At 39.9% G+C, this 20,504-nt stretch overlaps 1 protein-coding gene across 3 annotated transcripts in view; it reads right to left on the bottom strand.

The window, feature by feature from the left end:
- The window catches only part of JMJD1C (jumonji domain containing 1C), a 164,136-nt gene that overhangs the window by 70,330 nt on the left and 73,302 nt on the right, over positions 1-20,504 (bottom strand). The window contains exon 3 of one of the 3 annotated variants that reach the window (XM_082002447.1): positions 4,659-4,676. The exons of the other annotated variants lie outside the window; for them this stretch is intronic. Coding sequence (XP_081858573.1) covers positions 4,659-4,676 — 18 coding nt within the window. The remainder of the gene's footprint in view (positions 1-4,658; positions 4,677-20,504) is intronic. 3 annotated transcript variants of the gene reach the window in all.

Raw genomic sequence — 20,504 nt, 5'->3', positions numbered from 1 at the left:
AAGATACGTCTTGCGTGTCCCAGAGTCACACCTGCGATCATCTTGACATCACACAGCAGGTTCACAGTCCTCCTCTGACTGGCCAGAAGGCCCAAACCTTCTCCATGGCAGTGCTTCCACTGGATAAGCTCTCATCTACATTTGCCATCTGCTCCTAAACCCACCACTCTGTGTTTTATGCAGTTACGTTTTGTTCCATTCCTATTACTTCATTTCTCAAGGACACTCAATTTTAGTTGCATAAAAAACCCCTCATCCTCTGTGTTATATGCTCCTCTTATTCTGTACCATCTACAGATTTAATCAAATTTAATCAATTAGTCCACACATTTTGGTGAAAACACTAAGCAAGTCGTTCCCAAAATGTGTGAACTATTGGTAGCCAGATGTATATCACCATTACACTGCTCCAGCTATTTCAACACCACATAGCTAACATCTTAGAAGCCAATTCCTATCTAATTTTATGTTCACGCTACTAATCCCTGTCTTCCTCTGATTGTTCATCACTTGACATACCGTGGAACGCATTACAGAAGTCTAGATGAATGATATTAATTGCATTTTCTTGCCTCAGAACAAAGCTGACCAACCCTTTTGTTCAAGTGGGTCCATGATGTAGCTTTTCAAGGTGCTGATGACAAGAATAGCCCATGATTAAGTGAAAGTGGAGGAAACAGGCAGCAGATATAACCAGTCTATTTGTAAACACTTAGAAGAAAACAAAGCGATGAGTGAAAGCCCTGCATGAATGCGAAAATAATACATTATGTCAAAGCAAATTTCCCTTACAAATAGAAGAGCAGGCTTGAGAAGCAGACCTATGTCCTGACTTAAGTAAGGTTTTTGACACTGCCTCCTGTGATACTCGCATACATAAGCTAAATAGATCAGACCCAAATGAAACTAACATGGATGCATATCAAGAAAAAAGAAGGCATAAACAAAACAAAACCCCCCCAAAACATTCAGAAATCATCACTAGCTCACTGTCAAAACATGTATCTAGAATGCAGTTCCCAAAGTCGCCTACACTGGATTTGCTCTTACTGTTTTCATTAGTGACCCAAATGATAGAACAGAGACTACATTTATTAAATGACAAACCACCAGCTTGGTGGGACTGCAAATTGTATTGGAGGACAAAAACACAAACTGGACAAGCGGTCTGAGAAAAAAAGATGACAGGCAGAACACTGCATGTAGGCACGAGAAGTCAACAGCAGAAATACTGCATGGTGAACAACTGGCTAAGGAGAAACTCCACAGAAAAAGAGAGAAGTTAGGTTTAAGTTATGAACTGCTACGAGTTAACAGTATCATGCTGTAAAAATGCAAACACAATACTGGGATATATGAATGTTAGTACAACCTGTGTTCAGCATTCATAAAGCCTCAGTCGCAGTACTATAAAGTGAGCGGAGTTTTGGATATTGTTCTTCAAGACAGGTATGTGCCCAAAAGAGAACAATAAAATGAGCAGTTTTGGAAAATACCATAGATGAATACAGACTGAAGAGACTGGGAGGGGAAAACAGAGCTGGGTGTGTCTCCAGCTATGAAAACAGGATGCTGCAAGGAATAATTTCTTAATCTCTACAGCAGACACAACAAGTTTTAACAGCCTTAATTTAGATTAGATGATCTCAAGGTCTTTTTTAGTCTTATGATTCTAGAGTATCTGCAGGGTCACTTACCTCTCCCACATAAAACAGCATTTAGAAACACATGCCCAAATTAATGCTATATTTAAGTCTGCTGTTATTATGCCATCTGCCTCTCTGCCCAGCTTCTCTGGCCAACATCACCTACTTCATGGCTTCTCTCAACAGCTACAAACCGTTGGTCCTTTGGGGGCCACAATGCAAAAGGAAAAGTCTCAAGACCTCGCTCCCCAGCAGCAATATTCTGGCACTCCCGAGAGCAGCAAGGCACCAGCTTCCCCTGTCCGCACTAATCCCAGCCTGAAGATTCCCACTGATGGAGCATGAACAGGAAGATTTTCTTGCAGACCTTGGGAAAGGTTCTGGCAGATCATGCCTGACCTGAAGGCCACCAGCTGGCCTTCCTTGTCTAGGAAATTAATTCTTCTGAAAGACAGGTATTGGGTCACTAAAATTCACTCTTTGAAGTAGGTATATTGTATTTGACTTCATTTTCTTTAATCTCCTAAATCCTTGATTAGTCATCTTCTTATCCCCCAAAAATGCCTTCAAAAACTTTACATATTGTGAGAGCAGACTGACAGTCTTTTAATTGCTTGCATAATTCTTCCTTTCCCCCTCTTTATGTTGGCACTGCTTTCTCCAATCATTGGTACCACCCTGAAGGAAAGATTAGCTAAAATAGTTACAATCAGAACTAATTCTCTCCTAATTCTGAGATGGAAATTTCTCTTGGTTTGAGTGTTTTATGATACTTAAGTTCCTTCTGGTTGCAGTACTTTCCATTCTCTTACTTTTATTATACATCTTGCCTTCTCCTCTCTAGTTATCATCATCATTACTGAAAATTAAGCCAAAAATATTTAGTGTTTTTAGTTGTGTATTATTGTTTTTCTCTACCCTTCTCACCATACAAAAGCTTCTTCTTTTTATTTGTTTTCATACCATTTACAAGATCAAATTCAACTTTTGGAAAGAAAGAACTCAGAATTGTCTTTTTTTCCCCCTCCATTGCTCATGGGATTCCTGGATTAGTCTTACTATATGTCTTCAGGCTGGCTATTCATCCATTTTGGTCTGCAGACCAGGAGGACATCTCTTTACATGGGATTCCGTTTCCAGACAGATTTTACATACCTGTGACTTCAGGAAATTGAGTCCTCAGGCTCCTTACGCCTGTGATCAGCTTTGCTTATTTAAATTTGACACTAAGATTCAAAACCTAAATTCCAAACCAACTTTCCTATATTTTTTCATGTATTTCAAACTGAATCAACTCATTATTACTAAGGGTGCAATTTTAAGTTCGCTTAATCTGATTAACTGTAAACTGCCACTGAATGGGAAGGTCCCGAAAGCCTCGCCAGCCCCAAGCACTCACTCTACCTCTTCTGGCAGCCTGATCCATCAGAGCTCACTCCCCCACCCCGACTGACTCATCTTCTCTAGAGTCACCTTGCTGATGTAACTCAGGCCTTGGCTGCATGGCTGCTAGGATCAGCTAGACGGGGGCAGAAAGAGTGAAGCCAGCTCTTTCAGCAGCTGATTAAGCATGAAGTGAAACTGAATCCTCAATCCAAAATTATTTTCTAGAATATCCTCATTGCTTTTCAAAATGAAGTCTGAAGCAATACTGATTTCCTGTCGGTTCAGTGACTGGTTTAAGGAAGAAACTTGCCAGCAATCATATCTAGGAGTACCCTTGGCCCTATCATTTTCTTCTCTAATCTCTACCTGGGAAAGTAAACCAGCTCATAACAAGCAGTATTTATCTAACAACACTACAGAGATCCCTATCCCTATTTGAGTCTAACCCTGGGGCTAACAACAGATTCTTTACTCCTCCTGTCATCTTTCTCCAAAGTGACTTTGAGCCAAACTGATTTCGGTCTGTCCTTTTTACACCAACGTATTTTTTCTAGTCTGCCATACAATTACTACTGTACAACTTTTGCTTTTTGTTCAGTTATTTCTGAACAGCACAAAGCGCTTTAAATACATCTAGCCCGGTTATTAAAAGCATTCTACCATGCTTCTGGTAATCAGATGTTTTATATCCCAGCCTCTACTAGAAGCTCAGATTTCTCCATTTTGTTGTCCAGGCTCTCAGTATGTATAGACAACATTTCAGTTGTTTCTTAGTAACCACACCCCATTATCCAGTGAAAACCTTTCCCTAGCTGCAGTGCCTGACTATCATTTTCCTTAATCTTGGAGCTCTTTTTGTGCTCAATTAGTGCTAGTCTTCTACCCACTGGCACCTCTCCATATGCTGAGACAGAAACAAAGGTTTACCCAACAGCTCTCTGCTGAGAGCGAAAGCCTGAATGGAAGTTGCATAAGTTGGTCAAAGCTTTTTACCTTACACTGAAGTTCCCAGACATTGCACTAGCCTTCTTCTCTAAAGGCAATTTTTCTAGGTATTTGGGGGCAGAGCCTAGCTGTCAGAGTCATCTCCTCAGGGCTCTCTCCTCCAGGGACCATAATTCCAGTTAAGATCATCAGACCATCTAGTCTATGTCTTCTCCAGTACAGTATGCACATCTGTAATCCCCCATGGTAGAAAATCTGCTGTTGTTTTTCCTATCATGAAGGCTAATGATGGAGTCTTTCCTTCCCACTCCCACTCAAATCCCTTCAGGATCTTTCTCAGCTTTCTCATTCTTCCTTATCTTCCCATTCAGCAACATCAAAAGTCCCACCAAGAAGTCTGCAATTCCTCAGCCACATGAGCCTTCTCTTAACTCTTGGATCTGGTTTAAGTTCCAGCCTCATTGCCAGTTGCAACTTGAGCCTCTCCCCCTTTTTTTTTCCCCCTGTTCACTTTTGAACTGTATTAGTGATTTCATGCATACTATATTTAGTCATCTTTATTAAATCTGCCATTTTTCACGTTTCCTCCACTGCTCCCTTGATTACTAACTCTCACCTCTTTCAAGTCCTTGCCTTCAAGAAGGACACATACTAAACTCCATTGATATACTCACCAGTTACACAGCAACTACTTATAAGCTACTTGACTTTTGAAACCTTTTGTCTAAAGGAACCTCAACCCTTCATTTAGTTCAGCTGTGGTTAGCAGCAGGAATCAGTCTCAGTCTCACACTCAAGTCCAAATGCTGTCCATAAATTATATTCAAATCAAACACTAGTCACTTATCCTCAAGAAACAAGATTTGCTTCCCAACCCCCTGGGAAAGTGTCCTGTGCTGGCTTTGTTAACCTCTACTAAAAGCTGAGTGCTTTATAACAAACTGGATGTGTCAAAGATGTCTGCTTTGGCTATTCCCATGGAAGTCCATCAAAATTTGGCACAGTTAGAGGCCTTAAATAAAAATAAAAAAATCGGAGTTCACAGATGTTTAACTGAGAAATGCTTGCAAGCAAAGGGCTATTTCCTTTCCTGGCAATCACTGCTCTTGACTAGTAAGGGCCGTGGCCTCCGACATCGGAACAGAAAGTGTCCCCCATTGCTGGCACTCAGCACTAAAGGAAAAGGCAGGCATAAACTGAGGAGAAGGCATGGGAGGCAGGAAAAGAACCAACAGAAGGGCAACAAAGAGTGAGCAGGCACAACACCTGGCAGTGGATTAACAAGAATAGAAAGCTCTGGGTACTAGCACCACACATCCCCCTTGGAAGCTAGAAATGCACCTAGAAACTCCATGCAACATCCCTCTGTTTTATACCAAGATGACTTATTGCCTTTTGTTTTTTTTTTAAAATACCTGGGCCACAAAACCAACCATCCCACTGGTGTGAAAAAACCAGCTTCACTCTGTAACACACTTGAGTACTAAGTGATAAACTGACGAGTTAAGATTCTCTCTACCTCACTACCTTCTCTCCATCACTGAGAACAGGCCTTCTTCAGGACCACCCCCCCCTTCCCCAAATCAAGTGGAAGGAGCACTACTTTATTTGTAAAAGCACTACCTGTTCTCAACAGTGTCAAAGCAGAAATCACCTGTGCACTCTCCACACTCTCCCCACACACTGTTCCGTTTGGCACCTTCCTCTCCTCCATGCCCTGTATCACTTCTAAGCACTTGTGCCACTTGCAAGACACAGCATGTGTACGCGAGGATGAGGAACATTGTCCTTTTCTTACCTTTTAACTTAATATAGCTCTGTAATTTTTTTTTTAAATTCTCTTAATCATGTTGAATTTTTTTATGACAGTATTTCAACTGACTTCTTAAATTAAATTATTATTTTTTGGCCCAACAAGCCAGGCATAACTGATATACAAAACTATCAATAAATCAGATAACAGCATCTAATCTAGGACTATTCAAAAGTTTGGGGTTTTTTACCCCTATTTGAGATATCCTCAAGCTGTGCTTATTCAAGATATAAAGCAAGCAATGGACAGAAGCTTAAAAACGAAGCCTCCCTTTAGTCTTTTTATTGTCATATCTGTAAAATGATTTTAAGAACTTGACTCCTTTCCCCACCCCCAAAGTAACAAGAAAAAGCTTTATATTAGCTAGGTATTGAGGGAACAAAAGAGTAATTCTCACTGACAGGTTTTTATTTTTGTCTGAAAGAGAGCTCTTTCAGACCAAGACCCACAAATGGAGCTAGACAACAGGGTAAGCACTAAATCTCTAGGACACTCCCCCACCCCCGCACCCCCTTTCATAGTGCTAAAACATCATACATCGAATTACTTCAGGAGAATCTATAAAATGAATGACCCATTTCTGGTCAAAAATCCCCACTGTGAATCACATAGCCATTTGGCCTATAAAAAGAAAAAAACATAACCACGTACCCCCCGCTCCCCAATTTGTTCTGGTACACAAAAGAAGTGGGGATGTTTTCCAATGAAATATAAAATGAATATAAAAGATAAGAACTTTCTGAGAAAGAAGCATAGCTACTTTAAAAGTACCTTTCCTTATTTAAAAAAAAAAAAAAAAATCACTCTGGCATACCTGCACAGAAATGTTTCATTTCTCTCTCCCACTCATTATTCAGTCTCTGGAACAGTTTCTCTGTAAGTTTCTCTATAACTGAGTTATACCTGAGTTTCTCTGTAAATCTGCTAATCTTGAAAAGAAAGGGGATAAAGAAAAATATATCCACAGTTTTGAGTTTATTTCAGCAGAAGTAAAGACGCTTTGTGTTAAGTGCCTATAATAGTGGTTTTAATGATAGAAGAAAATACATATCCAGTTTAGGGAGATGGAAGAGATATTCTAGCTATGGAAGATCTCTCAAACTCAAGTATGTTTACAAGAATTGTGCCTTCCCCCCATTGGCAACTTTTTTCTGCCTTCAAGCTCAAAGATGACTTAAGTAACATATCAACGGACTTCAGAAATAAGTATCTCGTCATTGTAATGAAAAAGAAATGGATCACTAGTTGTCACAGCAGAATCTAAATTAGGTTTCTATATTTAGAAGTACCACCTTTCTTTTGAGGATAGTAATGTGCTTTAGTTGAAGGGCAAAAGAACTCATACAAAGCTGGTGCAGAAGCTCCTGAACAAGAGTACGGGTAGCAAAAGAGAGTGAAAAGAAAGAAATTCATATGTAATGACAATGAGTATCAAATGTAATTATAACATCAAAATTCTTCTTGTAGAAGATAGGAGGCATATGAAATTGGAAAGCAAAGTTTAACTAGTTGAAGTTCTAAATCTTTAAAGAAATTAAAAGGACAAAGCTATTCATGCCATTATCAGTTTTTTATTTATGACCTTTCAAACAGAAATGAATTAAAACATTATAATGACACCAGATATCTCTTATAGTAGTAGTGTTGTAGTTATTAAGGTCTAAGGATGAAGACTGACCCTTCTATTTCAGAATTGAAGAATTTGCATTATTAAAGCTTATCAGTTTAATTCCTTCTGTATCTGTCAATCCACTGAAATATACTGCCTCTTCCACAATCCTTACTCCACCTATTACTTCACCAAAATATCAAGGATTTTTCTTCCATTGCATTTCTTCCCTCCCCAACTGTTAATACTCCAGTTACTCCCTTACTTTGGTCGCCGATAGAGACTTCAGAAAGCTGATCCTCTCTAAGTGAAACGCAGTATTTTAAAGTAGACTCTATGAGTGAACATTACTCCTACTTCATTTTTGTCTTTCATTCCCTCTCATTTTCTTTGTCACTGAAATGCTCCCAGTCTGCAGTTATTAAAAATAGTCAAGGTGACCCTAACTCATGTGTTTAGTATCTAAAGCATCTAGCAACTCCAGATGTTCCATTCCAAATTAATCCAATTTATTTTCATCTCAATTTTAACCAGACACCAGATCCTCTAGGACAGATAAGTAGAAAAAAATGCAATGTGGCGAGCAAAGCTGCGGTACTCAGAAAAGCTGTGCTATGCAAAGCGTGATGGTCTTCATATTAGAAACTGCTTTAATTCATACATACGCAGTAGGAGGGGAAGTAGGATTAATATAAAACATATTAAATTAGACACAAGACTGGAACGTAACTATTAATTAGGCCACAAAAATGTAATTCCCAATAGTATCCAACACGTGTCATCTTAACATTCGGCCATACAGCCATGAAGAGGAACTGACCTGTTACCTAGGTGTTTAGACATTTAGCAGAACGTTGGCAAGTTAACTGAAACGCTTGTCTGCCTTCTTGCTAAACCATGCTGCCAATTCCAATTTCACTATATGTTCTTTCAGACATGATTATTTTAAAGTACTGATAATACCTCATACCTCTACTTCTCACATGTAAAAACTTAGACCTTTTGAAAAAGTGCTGTGTCTATGATGCACAGACACATCCCACTGAACTCTAGATTATAACAGTTTTAATAATATAAACCGCATGCTTTGTCAGAATTGGCATTCTACTGCACAATCTACCTTTTCCAAACACAGAACTCTAGCACTGGGTACAAAATTACGTTTTAAGCGCTAAAGTAGCTTGATAAGGATGGGAAAGAGGAAAAAAACCCTAATATATATATACATATTCATGCAAACTTTGCTGGGGAGGTATTGTGCTTCAGAAGGTAGACCATATCCTGACTTTTAGCAGGAGTACAGCAGGAAGTGGAGGGCAGAGACACTCTTCCACACACCGCTTGGTAGCGACATGGCTGGAACGCAGAAGCCAGCCGGACCACAGCAACTGTGGTGTGCGGGCAGCCCTCCCACCGCTGCTCCTTACCAGAGCATGCAGTGGATACTCACAGGCCACGTTCAATGCAGCTGTGTCAGTGCAATGGATTCACTTTTTTCTTCTCTCCAGCCCCCCCCCCCCCCAACATTTTTGAAACCAAACTCTCATTCAAGAAGTGGACACTCCACACAAAAGGTTGACATCTATTAATGCTTCCTAAGGAATGCAGCTCAGAGAAATATACTTTAATATATTTTGCCTATCATTTTAGGAATTAAAAAGCATGGGCAAGAATTTAATTTCACCTTGCTGATATGCGAACTCAATATAAAGATTATTAGGGACACTCAAACCAGATTCTGCATTATGTGCAAAACAGGCACTTAAGCATTTACTCCAGAGCTTCCCTCCATGCCCCTGGGGTGGGTTGATTGGGGGGTATTACTTGAACATTTATACAGTCTGGATTCCTTCAGGTTTTATATATTAGCAAAAGACATCTGCTAAAATATTAAACAATTTCTGTCTGAAAATCAGTACTGTTTCATGACAACTTTTGCATCTCTAACATCTATTGAATCGCTGGTTAGTTTTTCTGCCTGTTGCAGAAAATAATGCAGTGGAGTAGAGGGTGACGTTCAAATGCTGACATGTGAAAGGGGAAGGCCAGTTTCAAGATCCTCTTCTGTCAGCTTCAGAGCAGTTTTCACTACTCCTCGCTTTGAACCAGGAACCTGAACCTCTCTCTCCTACCTCCCGCGTTGGCAGCAAAACCACGTTCCGGCATGGAAAGGGACCGCTTGATCAAACAACTGCCCCGTGAAGGTTTCCATGAGACTTCTCAGCGTTTTAGAAACAATTTACTTTGTCAAAAACTGCATTTCTGTGGCTACCTCAGCCATCTAACAAAGGCTGATGGTCTAATCCAGTTTGGTTTACTAATTTAAATGGGCTTCTCAGTTGGAAATGAAAGCTGTTTCTACCTCTACCATATTATTACAGCTGACTGGGGGGGGGGGAAAAACCCCTTGTATTAGAACAATGAGTATTATTCTCCACAGCACAAAGTACTGAATTTTAGACGGTCTCCACCACCAACTCTGAAGTCTGTACAGTCTTCAGTGAAGGGCAGCATTTAATCCAGAGAAAACAGATTTTTAGACTAAGTTTTGCAAAAGAATCTCCCATGGGTAGTCTGTTTTGACAACAGTTACCACATTGGGACATCTGAAATTACTATAGTTTTTCCCACACTAAAAGTGGAGCCTAGATGACTGTCAATTTCAGAAGTATTAGTGTTTGTTAATTAAATGCTCTAATTCCCGTATTTACAAAGAAAAGGGGTGAAATGGGACCAATCAAAACTTATTAAACTAAGCATTAGTTTTATTTATGAAAATAAAATTATCCCATAATATGTTTTCTTCTAGGTACCACCAAGTTATAGTAAATGTTAACTTTTTAATGGTTAAAGTAAGAAAAAATTATGCAGAAGATCCTTGCACTTATTAAAATAAAAGGCCTATTATGTTATAGTGTTAATTTAGCTAGCTAAAACTCATGTATGTGAATGAGTAACTTTTTTTTCCCCCCATAATAGATTAAAGAAAAGAAGATAGGTTATATTGAAGAGCATTAAGTATGTTGGATGGTTCTCAGAAAAGTATGCCCAGAAAAAGATCTGTTCCTATACTAAGAACTGAGCTAACACAGGTCCAGGAAGAAGTAACCAGATCCATCTTTCTTGCACATACTGTATAAATAAGCTTATTATGTAAATATGTTTGTATATAAGCAATTAGAAAGAAACTAACTTCTGCTTCAGATTATTTTCCTTTACTGTACGTTATCTACTTTCTTATTCTTAACAGAAGTGATTTAAAATAATTGTGGTACATTGGCAAGAGCCTGTCCACGAAACTCATCTATTGCCATTAGAGTTGCCCATAGTGTAAAAGTAGGAGAAGCAGCTGCCTGATGTAGCCAACGTATTTACATTTCCTTAGAGCCAGGCTGAAGGAACTGCAGTCATGCCTGCGGGAGCCTGCTAGTTCAGTGCTGGAGTGTCGTCGGGAGCAAAACCCCACGCTCGGCCCCACGCGGCACTGGGAAAACCGCACGCCCGCGAGAGCGCCATGCCAGGAGTGCTCCCGAGGAGCTCTCGCCTGGAAGGCGAGACAACAGCGGTCCAGAGAAAACGCCCAGAGCGTGCACGGTGAGGGCACCCTGCCCGTCTGCCGTGCCGCTCCACGCCATTTGCTCCAGCAGGCACAGCCTGCGTTACAGCCAGGCTCTGATCACCAGAGGGTCACAAGCTGCTCCAGGTTCCTAAAACTACCTTAGCAAGCGCTTCTCTCCTACAGAAGCGGAGACAGCATCGCGGTATGATTAAATGTTGCAGCAGCCCTCCTCTGTTTGCAAGTAGCAACAATTCACATCCTTTTTACTAACACAACTTTATTGCAAAGGCCAGATAAGCAACTGCACACTTCTTTTCCTACAAGTCTTCTGCTGGATGGCTGTTGGCAAGGCTCCCCGAGAAGTCATGTGTTTTGGCATTTATTCTTTCATTGCAGTATATGGTTCCTCTTATAATTTCCCAATCTACTGCTTCTGCTTCTCTGAAGAAGTAAGCAGATGTCCCTGTAGTTGTTACAATCACACCACATTTCAGAACTTTATTTCCAAACATGAGGAGGTTTTTTTCAGAATTATTAAAGGGGAAAAAAAAACCCCACAGATTCGGTCTTCCTCAAAACTGCAGGTGTGAGGTAGCAGACCGAAGCATTACCTGCATCACCCCTTCACATTTCTCCAAGTTCAGAGAAACCTCTTCCAGCCCCACAAAGATAATCGCCCCATCTGAGAAACCTCAAACATGAGAAATGCTCTGACTGACAAAAGCAACCTGGGGTGGGGCTGAAAAAAAAAAAGCTGCTTTTAATCACAGGTCTCAACATGCGGAGTTGCTATCAAAACATCCACGCTACTATCAGAAAACACAAAGCATGCCAGATGGATGTTTACTTATTGTACATGTGAATTTTTAAGTGCCTGGTATAGTTTATCCAGTGCTGCTCATCTCTGCGCACACGCTGTGGTAGCCTGCAGATCCTCACATGAATTGCAGAGCCCAGCTGCTGGCACGGGAGGCAGCTTGGAGCTCACCTGAAGAGCTCTACCTAAACATCTCTGGATTTACACCTCGTACCTACCTGAGATGATAAAAATTTGTTTCCTTCCACCATATCATACGTAAAACCCTAACCAGTGAAAACATGGCATGTTTGAGCATTTAGATGAAGAGGGTTTAAACGGAGAGGGACAATTCAGGTGCTGTGTAGTACTCCTAGTGTATTCCTTCAACGCGGGTGCTCAAATTTGTGTGGGGATTTTTGAAGCACGCAAGTGTAACTGAGGATTGCCTGCGCCTTGTCTCAGTTTGTATCTTATAGTTAAGACTACAACATCCTGACCTACAACATAAAAACTTAATCCATATTCCTGGTATTTGAGAACATTCAGGTGAGTAGATGAAGGCTGAAGACTGCCAACAAGTTCATACAGCAAGACCAGAGACTACCATTCCTTGAAAACAGCTGTGGCAGTATCATCTTAACTGCACTACCCTGAACTTTTAATTTTTTGCAAAAGTGAAAATTGCTTCCTTGTATCTGTTCTCTCAGTATCTGAGATTTCAGGCCCTCTTTTTGGCAAGGCTTTGTCACAGCTAATACGGTGATCAGGTTAGCTGGTACTCTCTTCAGCTGGCATCCCCACTAATTCTTTTGCTTGTTCTGATGGTTGCAAAGCTACTGATGGCACACGTCTATTAACAGGGACTGATGGCAGGAAGCTTTCTTCAAGTAGCTCCATTTTTCTCTTCAAGGCACAGAGTAGCATCGGACAGCTGTACATTCAAACCAAAGACTTTTCCATACAAAGGGCCCAAGGTTGATGAGGCTCTGTGTGTACAAGGCCATCAGAGAGCTGATGAAACACCGTTTTTATCTCTGTGCCTCACAGACATGTAAGTAGTAGCCCTCAATACAGGCTTGAGATACCACTTTGAAGCTAAACTTCAGTAACAGCTTCATTGTTTGGGTTGGTTTGTTTTTTTCTTGCACAGACTAATTCATGCTAGAAAAGAAAAAGTTACCTTGCATTTCCAAAGCCCCAAATAAACCATATCCAAATGTAAGGATTACATGGATTTCCTGCCAAAACCATGAAAATCACAAACTGAAAACTATGGAATATTTTGTCTTGGTCTATGGGTTGATTTTGCTTTTTTTCTTTTTTTTTCCTGGTAAAATATACTACTATCCCGTCACAGAAGATTCAGATTAAACTTTTATTTGTCAGAAAGCCACTTTTGATACGTGTCATGATTTGAAGTCTTAGGTCTGAGAAATACTTCAGGCTGACAAATACCCACGGCCATGCATGGCAGCTAATGCTATGGAATTAAAGCTGTGATGGTCAGCTATGAGGGGGCTGGGGAGAGCAACGGCAGTTTACAACCCAGGCAGCTGCTGAAGCAATGCTAATTGACTTCTGATGCTAGTAAGGGGAAGGAAAGAAAACTAGGAAGGCCCAGAAATTTGACTTTACAGCTTTATTCTTTGTGTTGTTAACATCGTCTATCCTGTCTTCATTGAGGACGATGAAATCACTACAGAGAGTTGTTCACTTTAATGCAGGGGCACAAAAGAGCATAAAAAGAAACTTCCAAGAGGGCAGAAAGAGACTTGAAAAAGGCATGTCTAAATGGAGCAGCATAATTCCCTCTTCAACTACACGTACAGCTCCCTAAACTACATCAAAGGATGTTACAAGAAAAAAAAAATCAAACCTAAAAGGAAAAAAAAAAAAGGAATTATTTCCTAAGGAAGCTAGCCAACAATATCTTAAGTGGTGTATAATAGCAGAAGGAACTGCTAACTACTGTTAGTCACATCTCTTCCTTTGCAATAATATGAGCAGCGATACTAGGTCAGACGAGGTCACTCCCTGGTTTCAGCAATTCCCACACACCCACTTTCCCCTCGAAAATGGAAAGGGGCACACAGAATGATCTAGCAGCTACCGGCAAACAGCAGTTTACGGACCAACTTCCTGAGCTAGAGTCCACATCCTACCTCGTCGTCCTCTCCCTGAGTCAGCATAACCGCTTGCCGTATCCACATACACTTTTTACGACAGCATTCAGTGGCAAGGGCACTAACTTTATCATTGCCTCTGTGGATAAAGTACTTCCTTTTGCTTGTTGTGAATCTGCTGTTCCAGTATTTCACTGGGCATCCATTGGTACTTGAAGGCAATTGTTTTCCATGTGCTATCTCAATAGCATTCATGGCCATACAAAAGTCTGCCCCCCACCATCAGCCCTCTTCCAAGCTAGAGAACACAAGCGTGTTTAAGACCTCTCAGAAGAAATTACTGCCGACTCAGTATTTTCTTTTGACCCTCTTTACTTTTACAGTTGGATTTATACATGGATTGTATAGTTACAATCCTTGAGGTACACAGACTGCATTCACTATGCCAGGTAGACATGCACTGTTTGTTTCTACAGCGACATAGGTTTTAGTTTTGCTTTGTCCTTATTCTTACTCTTTTTCTATTGCTTACTGCTATTCAGCTGATCGCTAGAGATAAAAACAAGACAAAACCTGCAAGCTAAGGGTAAGGTCAATTAAGGGCATAAGACCACTACCTGCTCTTCAGAATGATGCTAAAATGCTTGGTAAACAATCAAGTGTGCATTTAGATTTAATTATTTTTGAGGACTGGTGTCATTCCGGTACCAAAATAATTTTTTTCAAATGCCATCAAGACATTTATGAATGAAAGAGCTCTACAGAGGCTTACATGAAAGTGAAGAGTTTGACAAAGGAATTTCCTCATTTTGTGGAATTCAAAGTTCATAAACATTTGAAATTAGAAATATTGTTATTTTAGAGTAACAGCTGATGTACCAGAACATTGTGTCTCCATCAGTACTTGACACTGTCAACACTTGTATGAAACCAATGTGTGCCTCATTTCGGAGATGGGTACAAGCCAAAATAACAAAACATTTTAAGTTGACAGTATTACTCCTGGGTCCTGAAACAACCTTCTATTTGTTAAGATCTAATTATTTGAGAAAAGTGGCTGTAGTAACAGTTTCCCTTGTTACTGTCAGTAGTTAAAAAGATGGCTTAGATGAACACTTTTAAAGCATTTATTTTATGCACTCTTAAAAACCTGAAATAATTTTGCCATACAAAAGGTTTTTTAAATTTACTGTAAAATCTTCATAGTCTTGTAGAAAAAATATTAGAAGAAAACATTAGCAAGACAAAGCTTACAGGGAGAGACAGTATCAAAAGATACGACTATTATGAGATAGTAAACCAACTGATGACTTACAAGAACATCTACAAGCATATCATATCTTTAGACCATTAGAAATCCATACCTCTTACCAGAGAAAAAGCCATACTTTTTCCAGTTTCATTATTTTATTTCACAAAGTCTTTGTGTGTTGATAAATCTCACCTCATATCCTGCACAAACACCAAACAGCATTTTTGAATCATTGCCTTGTGTGAACTTCACTTGAAAATACTTCCTGAGGCTGTTCAAAAAGATGTTAGCCAACAAAGCAGTTTGTAAAAAATGCAGACTGAGCAGGAGAAAGATATACTGATATTACTTTCAAGATCATACAAAAGACCCCTATACACTTCAGCCAAGGAAGAGAAAAATTTCCTTCATGTTTCCTGAACATTTAAAGACAACATTTGTAAGGTTCTAGATTGTAAGAGTGCATTCTTAATGGCAAAAACATCCCAACAAGCATCTATCAACAAATCCCCTTTGGACAGAAAGGGAGACATAAGTATTGTAGTTTATTCTCCAGCACTGGATTTTAGTATAAATAAAAATATATTTTTCTTTTCAGAGTTTAACAGTGTGCTTCAATTCTATTCTATACTGGCATAAAACAATCAATTGACCTGACTTCAATTTCATCTGAACACGCAGCATTATTGATATGAATTTTTATAAAGGAGGAAAACAAGGTATAGCTGTCTTCATAATTAATGCTTTTTAACTGGAAAACTATTTGGGGCATTAGAAAGTAGAGCAGAAATTATGTTTGAGGAGTAGGAGGAATAAGCCTTATATAACTCCTGACCTAAAGTAAACATTTTAAAAAGTGATGCTTATATTAAAAAGATACCTGATCATTTCTATTTTTATAGCACCAGTGATGGAACAGATGAACTCAATTCCTGATTACTATTTAATATACCATGTATCAAGATACTATCTGCTCAGCTTTTTTTTTTTTTTAGTGCAACTAAGATACAGTAAAAATCCATACTGAGTATCTTTTGAAGTATTTGAAGTACTATTTTAAAATAATCAAGAGTGTGACAATGATGGAAAACACACAGTGAGTCACTAGGCTCGAGATAAGGACCATCTTACACTGTTGACAGAAAAACTGGTGGACCATCTATCAATTAGATTTTGAGAGATGACCAAAAAAGAATATTGGGCATCGATACTATCATCCTTTCTTTACCTATGCAACTTCAATCACAATTTTATTCAGTTATGAGAAAAAAAAATTTCTAAAGTTCAGGGAGAGAAGACTGAATATTTGCACAGGCAACTTAATCTTCCAGCCTCATCCACCTATAGAAAAACAAAATGTTTTCCAATTTTTCAATGGCTGACTTTGCAACCTGAATAACATCTTTAGAAGTATGAGTTATTTGGTCTGATCTCCTAAACTCAAAATGGAAACCCATATTACAAAAACTTCATCATGTGGAAGTATACTACCCCCACAGAGATCACAAGTCTAATTTGAACTTTTATATTTCATTTACTAACCAAATGAAATGAATGAAAGAGCAGCAGGCATGGGGGCCCCTGTCTGGAACCACATATATTGTCTTACTCTAAAATATTCTCTCTCCTAAACCAAAATGATAGCCTGAGATGAGGATCTTCTTGAGCTTCCAAAATTGAATACCAAGTGTTTCGCTGCTCAGAAGCCAAGCAGCTGTGTTCCTCCCAGTAGCTGATGAACCAGAAACTCTGGCAGGCTGCCATAGAACATAAACCCATAAGACCTTGCTCAAAACCAACCTACCTTGTCAGATGCCTTTTGAGCTAAGGAGCCTAAAAACCTGTGCTGCAAGGCAACCACAGAAGCTGGAACAGTTTTTACCAGAAGACTGTTCAGACCAGTCCCTAGAAGGAGATGAAAGACTATGTAAATGAGCATCATAATTATTTAGTAGACAAGTTTTGGTACTTGGGATTCACAGGTTTTATTTTTAGTTCTGAAAGGAAGTATGCTTTTTTTATGGTCAATCCCAGCTGGTCTCTTTCTGCTTTCACCACTCTTACCACTTTAGCAAGAGAAATGACAGTACTTCTTGCTTCAACTGCTCATAGGTTTTCCAGTAATGGTTTTATGAAACTGGGCAGAATTGATACTCACCTTATTATTCAAAGAACTGTACAGGAGAGGTGGCCGCAACAAGAATTAATACGTAATTAATTTTGTACTCACCCTTCCTACAAAATTCTGGCCTTACGTTTCAAGAACTATCTACTCAGCTCAAGCACTTAAGTTCATATACAGTATTAGGCATAGATCAGTCAGATTTGGTTTTATACAAAGAAAGTGAAAGTCCTACAGAAATGGAATGGATAGACCTTGGGCACATTAAGGACATCTTTCCACCTGTAAAGGAGTCCCTCATTACCTAGAAATATGACATACTTAGACTATCGGAGTTCCCCCCCCCACCCCTTATAACCAGAAATCATCTTCTTTTCAAGTAATCACACTTTCTTTTTTATTTTACATCATTTTCTTCCAACTGAACAAGTAAAGGTTTGTGCTAGAGGTGCATGTCACCCTGTAGACTAACAGCCAGTGAAGAAGGCACCGCCGTGACTCACCATACCCTCAAATAACCTCCAGACTGTTCCGACAAGAGCTGCAGAACACCACGCTGGCTGCTGACTCAAACAGATGCAATACGCACAGCCTCGTTCCCTCGCAGAGCGCAGTGCCTTCTCTGTGCCATTAAATATGATTCATACACAGCACATTGCCAAAATCAAAAGAACAGATCAACATTAGCAGACAGTAAATTTTAAGTCTGCTCTCTTTGAATATTACATGCAAATAACCTCTAGTATAATTCTGCGTATAGCAACTTGTCTTTCAACCTCAGTAAGGATGTTACAAATTTACCACCTTCAGTAAAAATGCACATCCGTTTTGACCACGTAAGCACCCAAAAGAAACATCAGAGATGCCCAACACCAAAGTAAGGTAAATAGATGCCAGTGTTTTGCATCAACTGTTTGTTACTAGCAGACTGCGGTGAAAGCACTGACATCAAAAGTGGTTAAAACCACGTCCAAAAAACACCTTCAGATTTCATAGATTCTAACATTCATCTCGACCCCTCAGAAAAGGAGCCAGTGCCTTCAGTAGAAAGGAGGACATGTGACAGAAGAGCTTTTGAGCAGTGCTGTCAGCGTGGCATGAAGCAGTTCCTGTCTTGACAAGAAAGTCAGAGAGAGACAGACTTGGCTAATAATCCCATCCTTTTTAGAGATACAGGATGTGGTTCTACAATAAAGAGACACTATCGACTCCATGAACCTACAGCGCTGGAAACAAGTCATGAAAAATGTATTAATTTCCACTACTCATTATCACCCTCAAAATAGCTGCTACATGCTTGCCTATCACTTGCAGTATTTTTCAAGAGAATACTGTCGTCCAGAGAGAGCACCATTTCCTAACTCTACTATTTTCTTTCTTAAAGAAAGAACAAACCGACCAGTTATACAAAGTCTTCTTATCTGCTGATATTTTTGTATATGATGAATTAGTCTTTTCCTATGGTATACTGCAGATTCTCAAACCAGAAGAATCAATCTTGCTGCCTAGAATTTAAAGGTTTCACTAGTCAGGAGTTTAATTTTCAGTTTTCAGCAATGTAAGTTGTGGGGTTTTTTTCTGGTAAAGCAATAAATAACTGGGACAGAAAACATATTTTGAGTTTGGTATTTATTTGGAGACCAGCAAATAATTGCGTGTACATTTCACGTGGCTACAACAATTTTCTCCAGTGATACTTGAGATCTATACCATAATCCGTGAAAATAGATTTAGAACTCATTTTTTCCCAAAAAAATGTGAGCATTAAAGGATAATGTCAACTGAATGACCAATGCATATAGGTCTTTAACACTCCATGGCTTGATAAACAGAAATATCCATTTATTTCCGTACCTATCTGTACACACCTCTGTATTTTCTTTTAAACCCTTTCCCCAACTTGTCCTCCATAAATTCAAGATGTGGCAAGTCATCATGCTGTTTTGGTATTTAGCTTACTGATGCTTTTCCTGCCTCTTCCTGTTTTTATGACAAGTAAGAACTTTGTCAAATTAAAACAGCCTGCATACTGTAATAAATACCAATTTATAATGCTTTTGCCGTCAAAAACACATAGAGAAACTATCCATATGTAGGAAAAACACCTTCCAAAAAACTATTAACCTTTATAATGTATTTCTGAGAGTGGCTTATACACATTGAGTAACTTATTCCCCTCCCATCCAAATAATGTTCCTCGCTCTGTCAAACTGAAGATGAACAAGAGGCTTAAACACCGCGTTCAGCGTCACAGGAGAGTGATGGGCTTTGTGGTCATATTCAGGCTCTTAGAAGTTCCAGTGAATGTTCCTCTCAGAGCTGTAATTCATTCCTGTGACGTGTCAGAGCATAGCACGTTGGGGATTGCACCACCAGCCCCGAATGGGATTTTTGTGAGGAGTCAGCTCCAACCCTGGGATACCTGAGAGCATCCAGAACAGCCACCCGTGACTCACAGCAAGCGAGAGTCTCTGCCAGCCTCCCCAGCTGCGTAGGCACAGGGCTACACATAGGGGAGTTGTTCAGGCAGCCACAACCCACTTCCTTTCACTGAAGGCCCTCCAGCAGCTTTGTTACCAGCCAGACAGCAAAGCTGCAACAAAGGCTCATCAGCAGGCACGGGAAAGGCCTGTGTTTTAGCCATGGAGACTGCACCCTTGTCAGGTGACTGAACACAAGCTGTCTCAGGTAAGTGTGCACTTCGTCACTTTAGTGAAGCATTTTCTGGAGGCAGCTGCATCCTGCGCGTCCTGTGAATTGCTGTGACTGACCACGTACAGGCAATATCGGAAGACGCACCCAACGTCAAACGTCCTCTGAGGATCACGAAGACTACTTACAGGAGATACTCGTTGTTAATAATCCTGTGTTCCACAGACAATGCAACGCTCTCATGCCACTGTCCCTGGACCGACTCTCATGGAAATCACAGCTGTAAGAGGGGGCACACACCTGACACACAAGGCAGGTACCAGTACCACGAAAACACAGCTGAACAGCACAAGAGGGGACTGAACATCCAGGACACTGAATAGATACCAAATGGCACTCAGGAATTGTAAAAGGAGTAAGGGAGAAGGAACAAATGGCACACTGACATGTTGTATCTACATTTGTAATGTCTGCTTTTTTGTTGTTGTCTAGACTATCAAATTAAATTAAGATTACTGAAGTTGAATTCTCAGCAGGCTGTGGAACCAGAGTTCCCAGAAGGGGAGCATTTTGAGAAGGGAGATTTGAAGCTAGTGAG

Source organism: Phaethon aethereus, assembly GCF_964289735.1.
Source record: "Phaethon aethereus genome assembly, chromosome: 7".
NCBI lineage: Eukaryota > Metazoa > Chordata > Aves > Phaethontiformes > Phaethontidae > Phaethon > Phaethon aethereus.
This window is presented reverse-complemented; position numbering and strand designations above follow the sequence as displayed.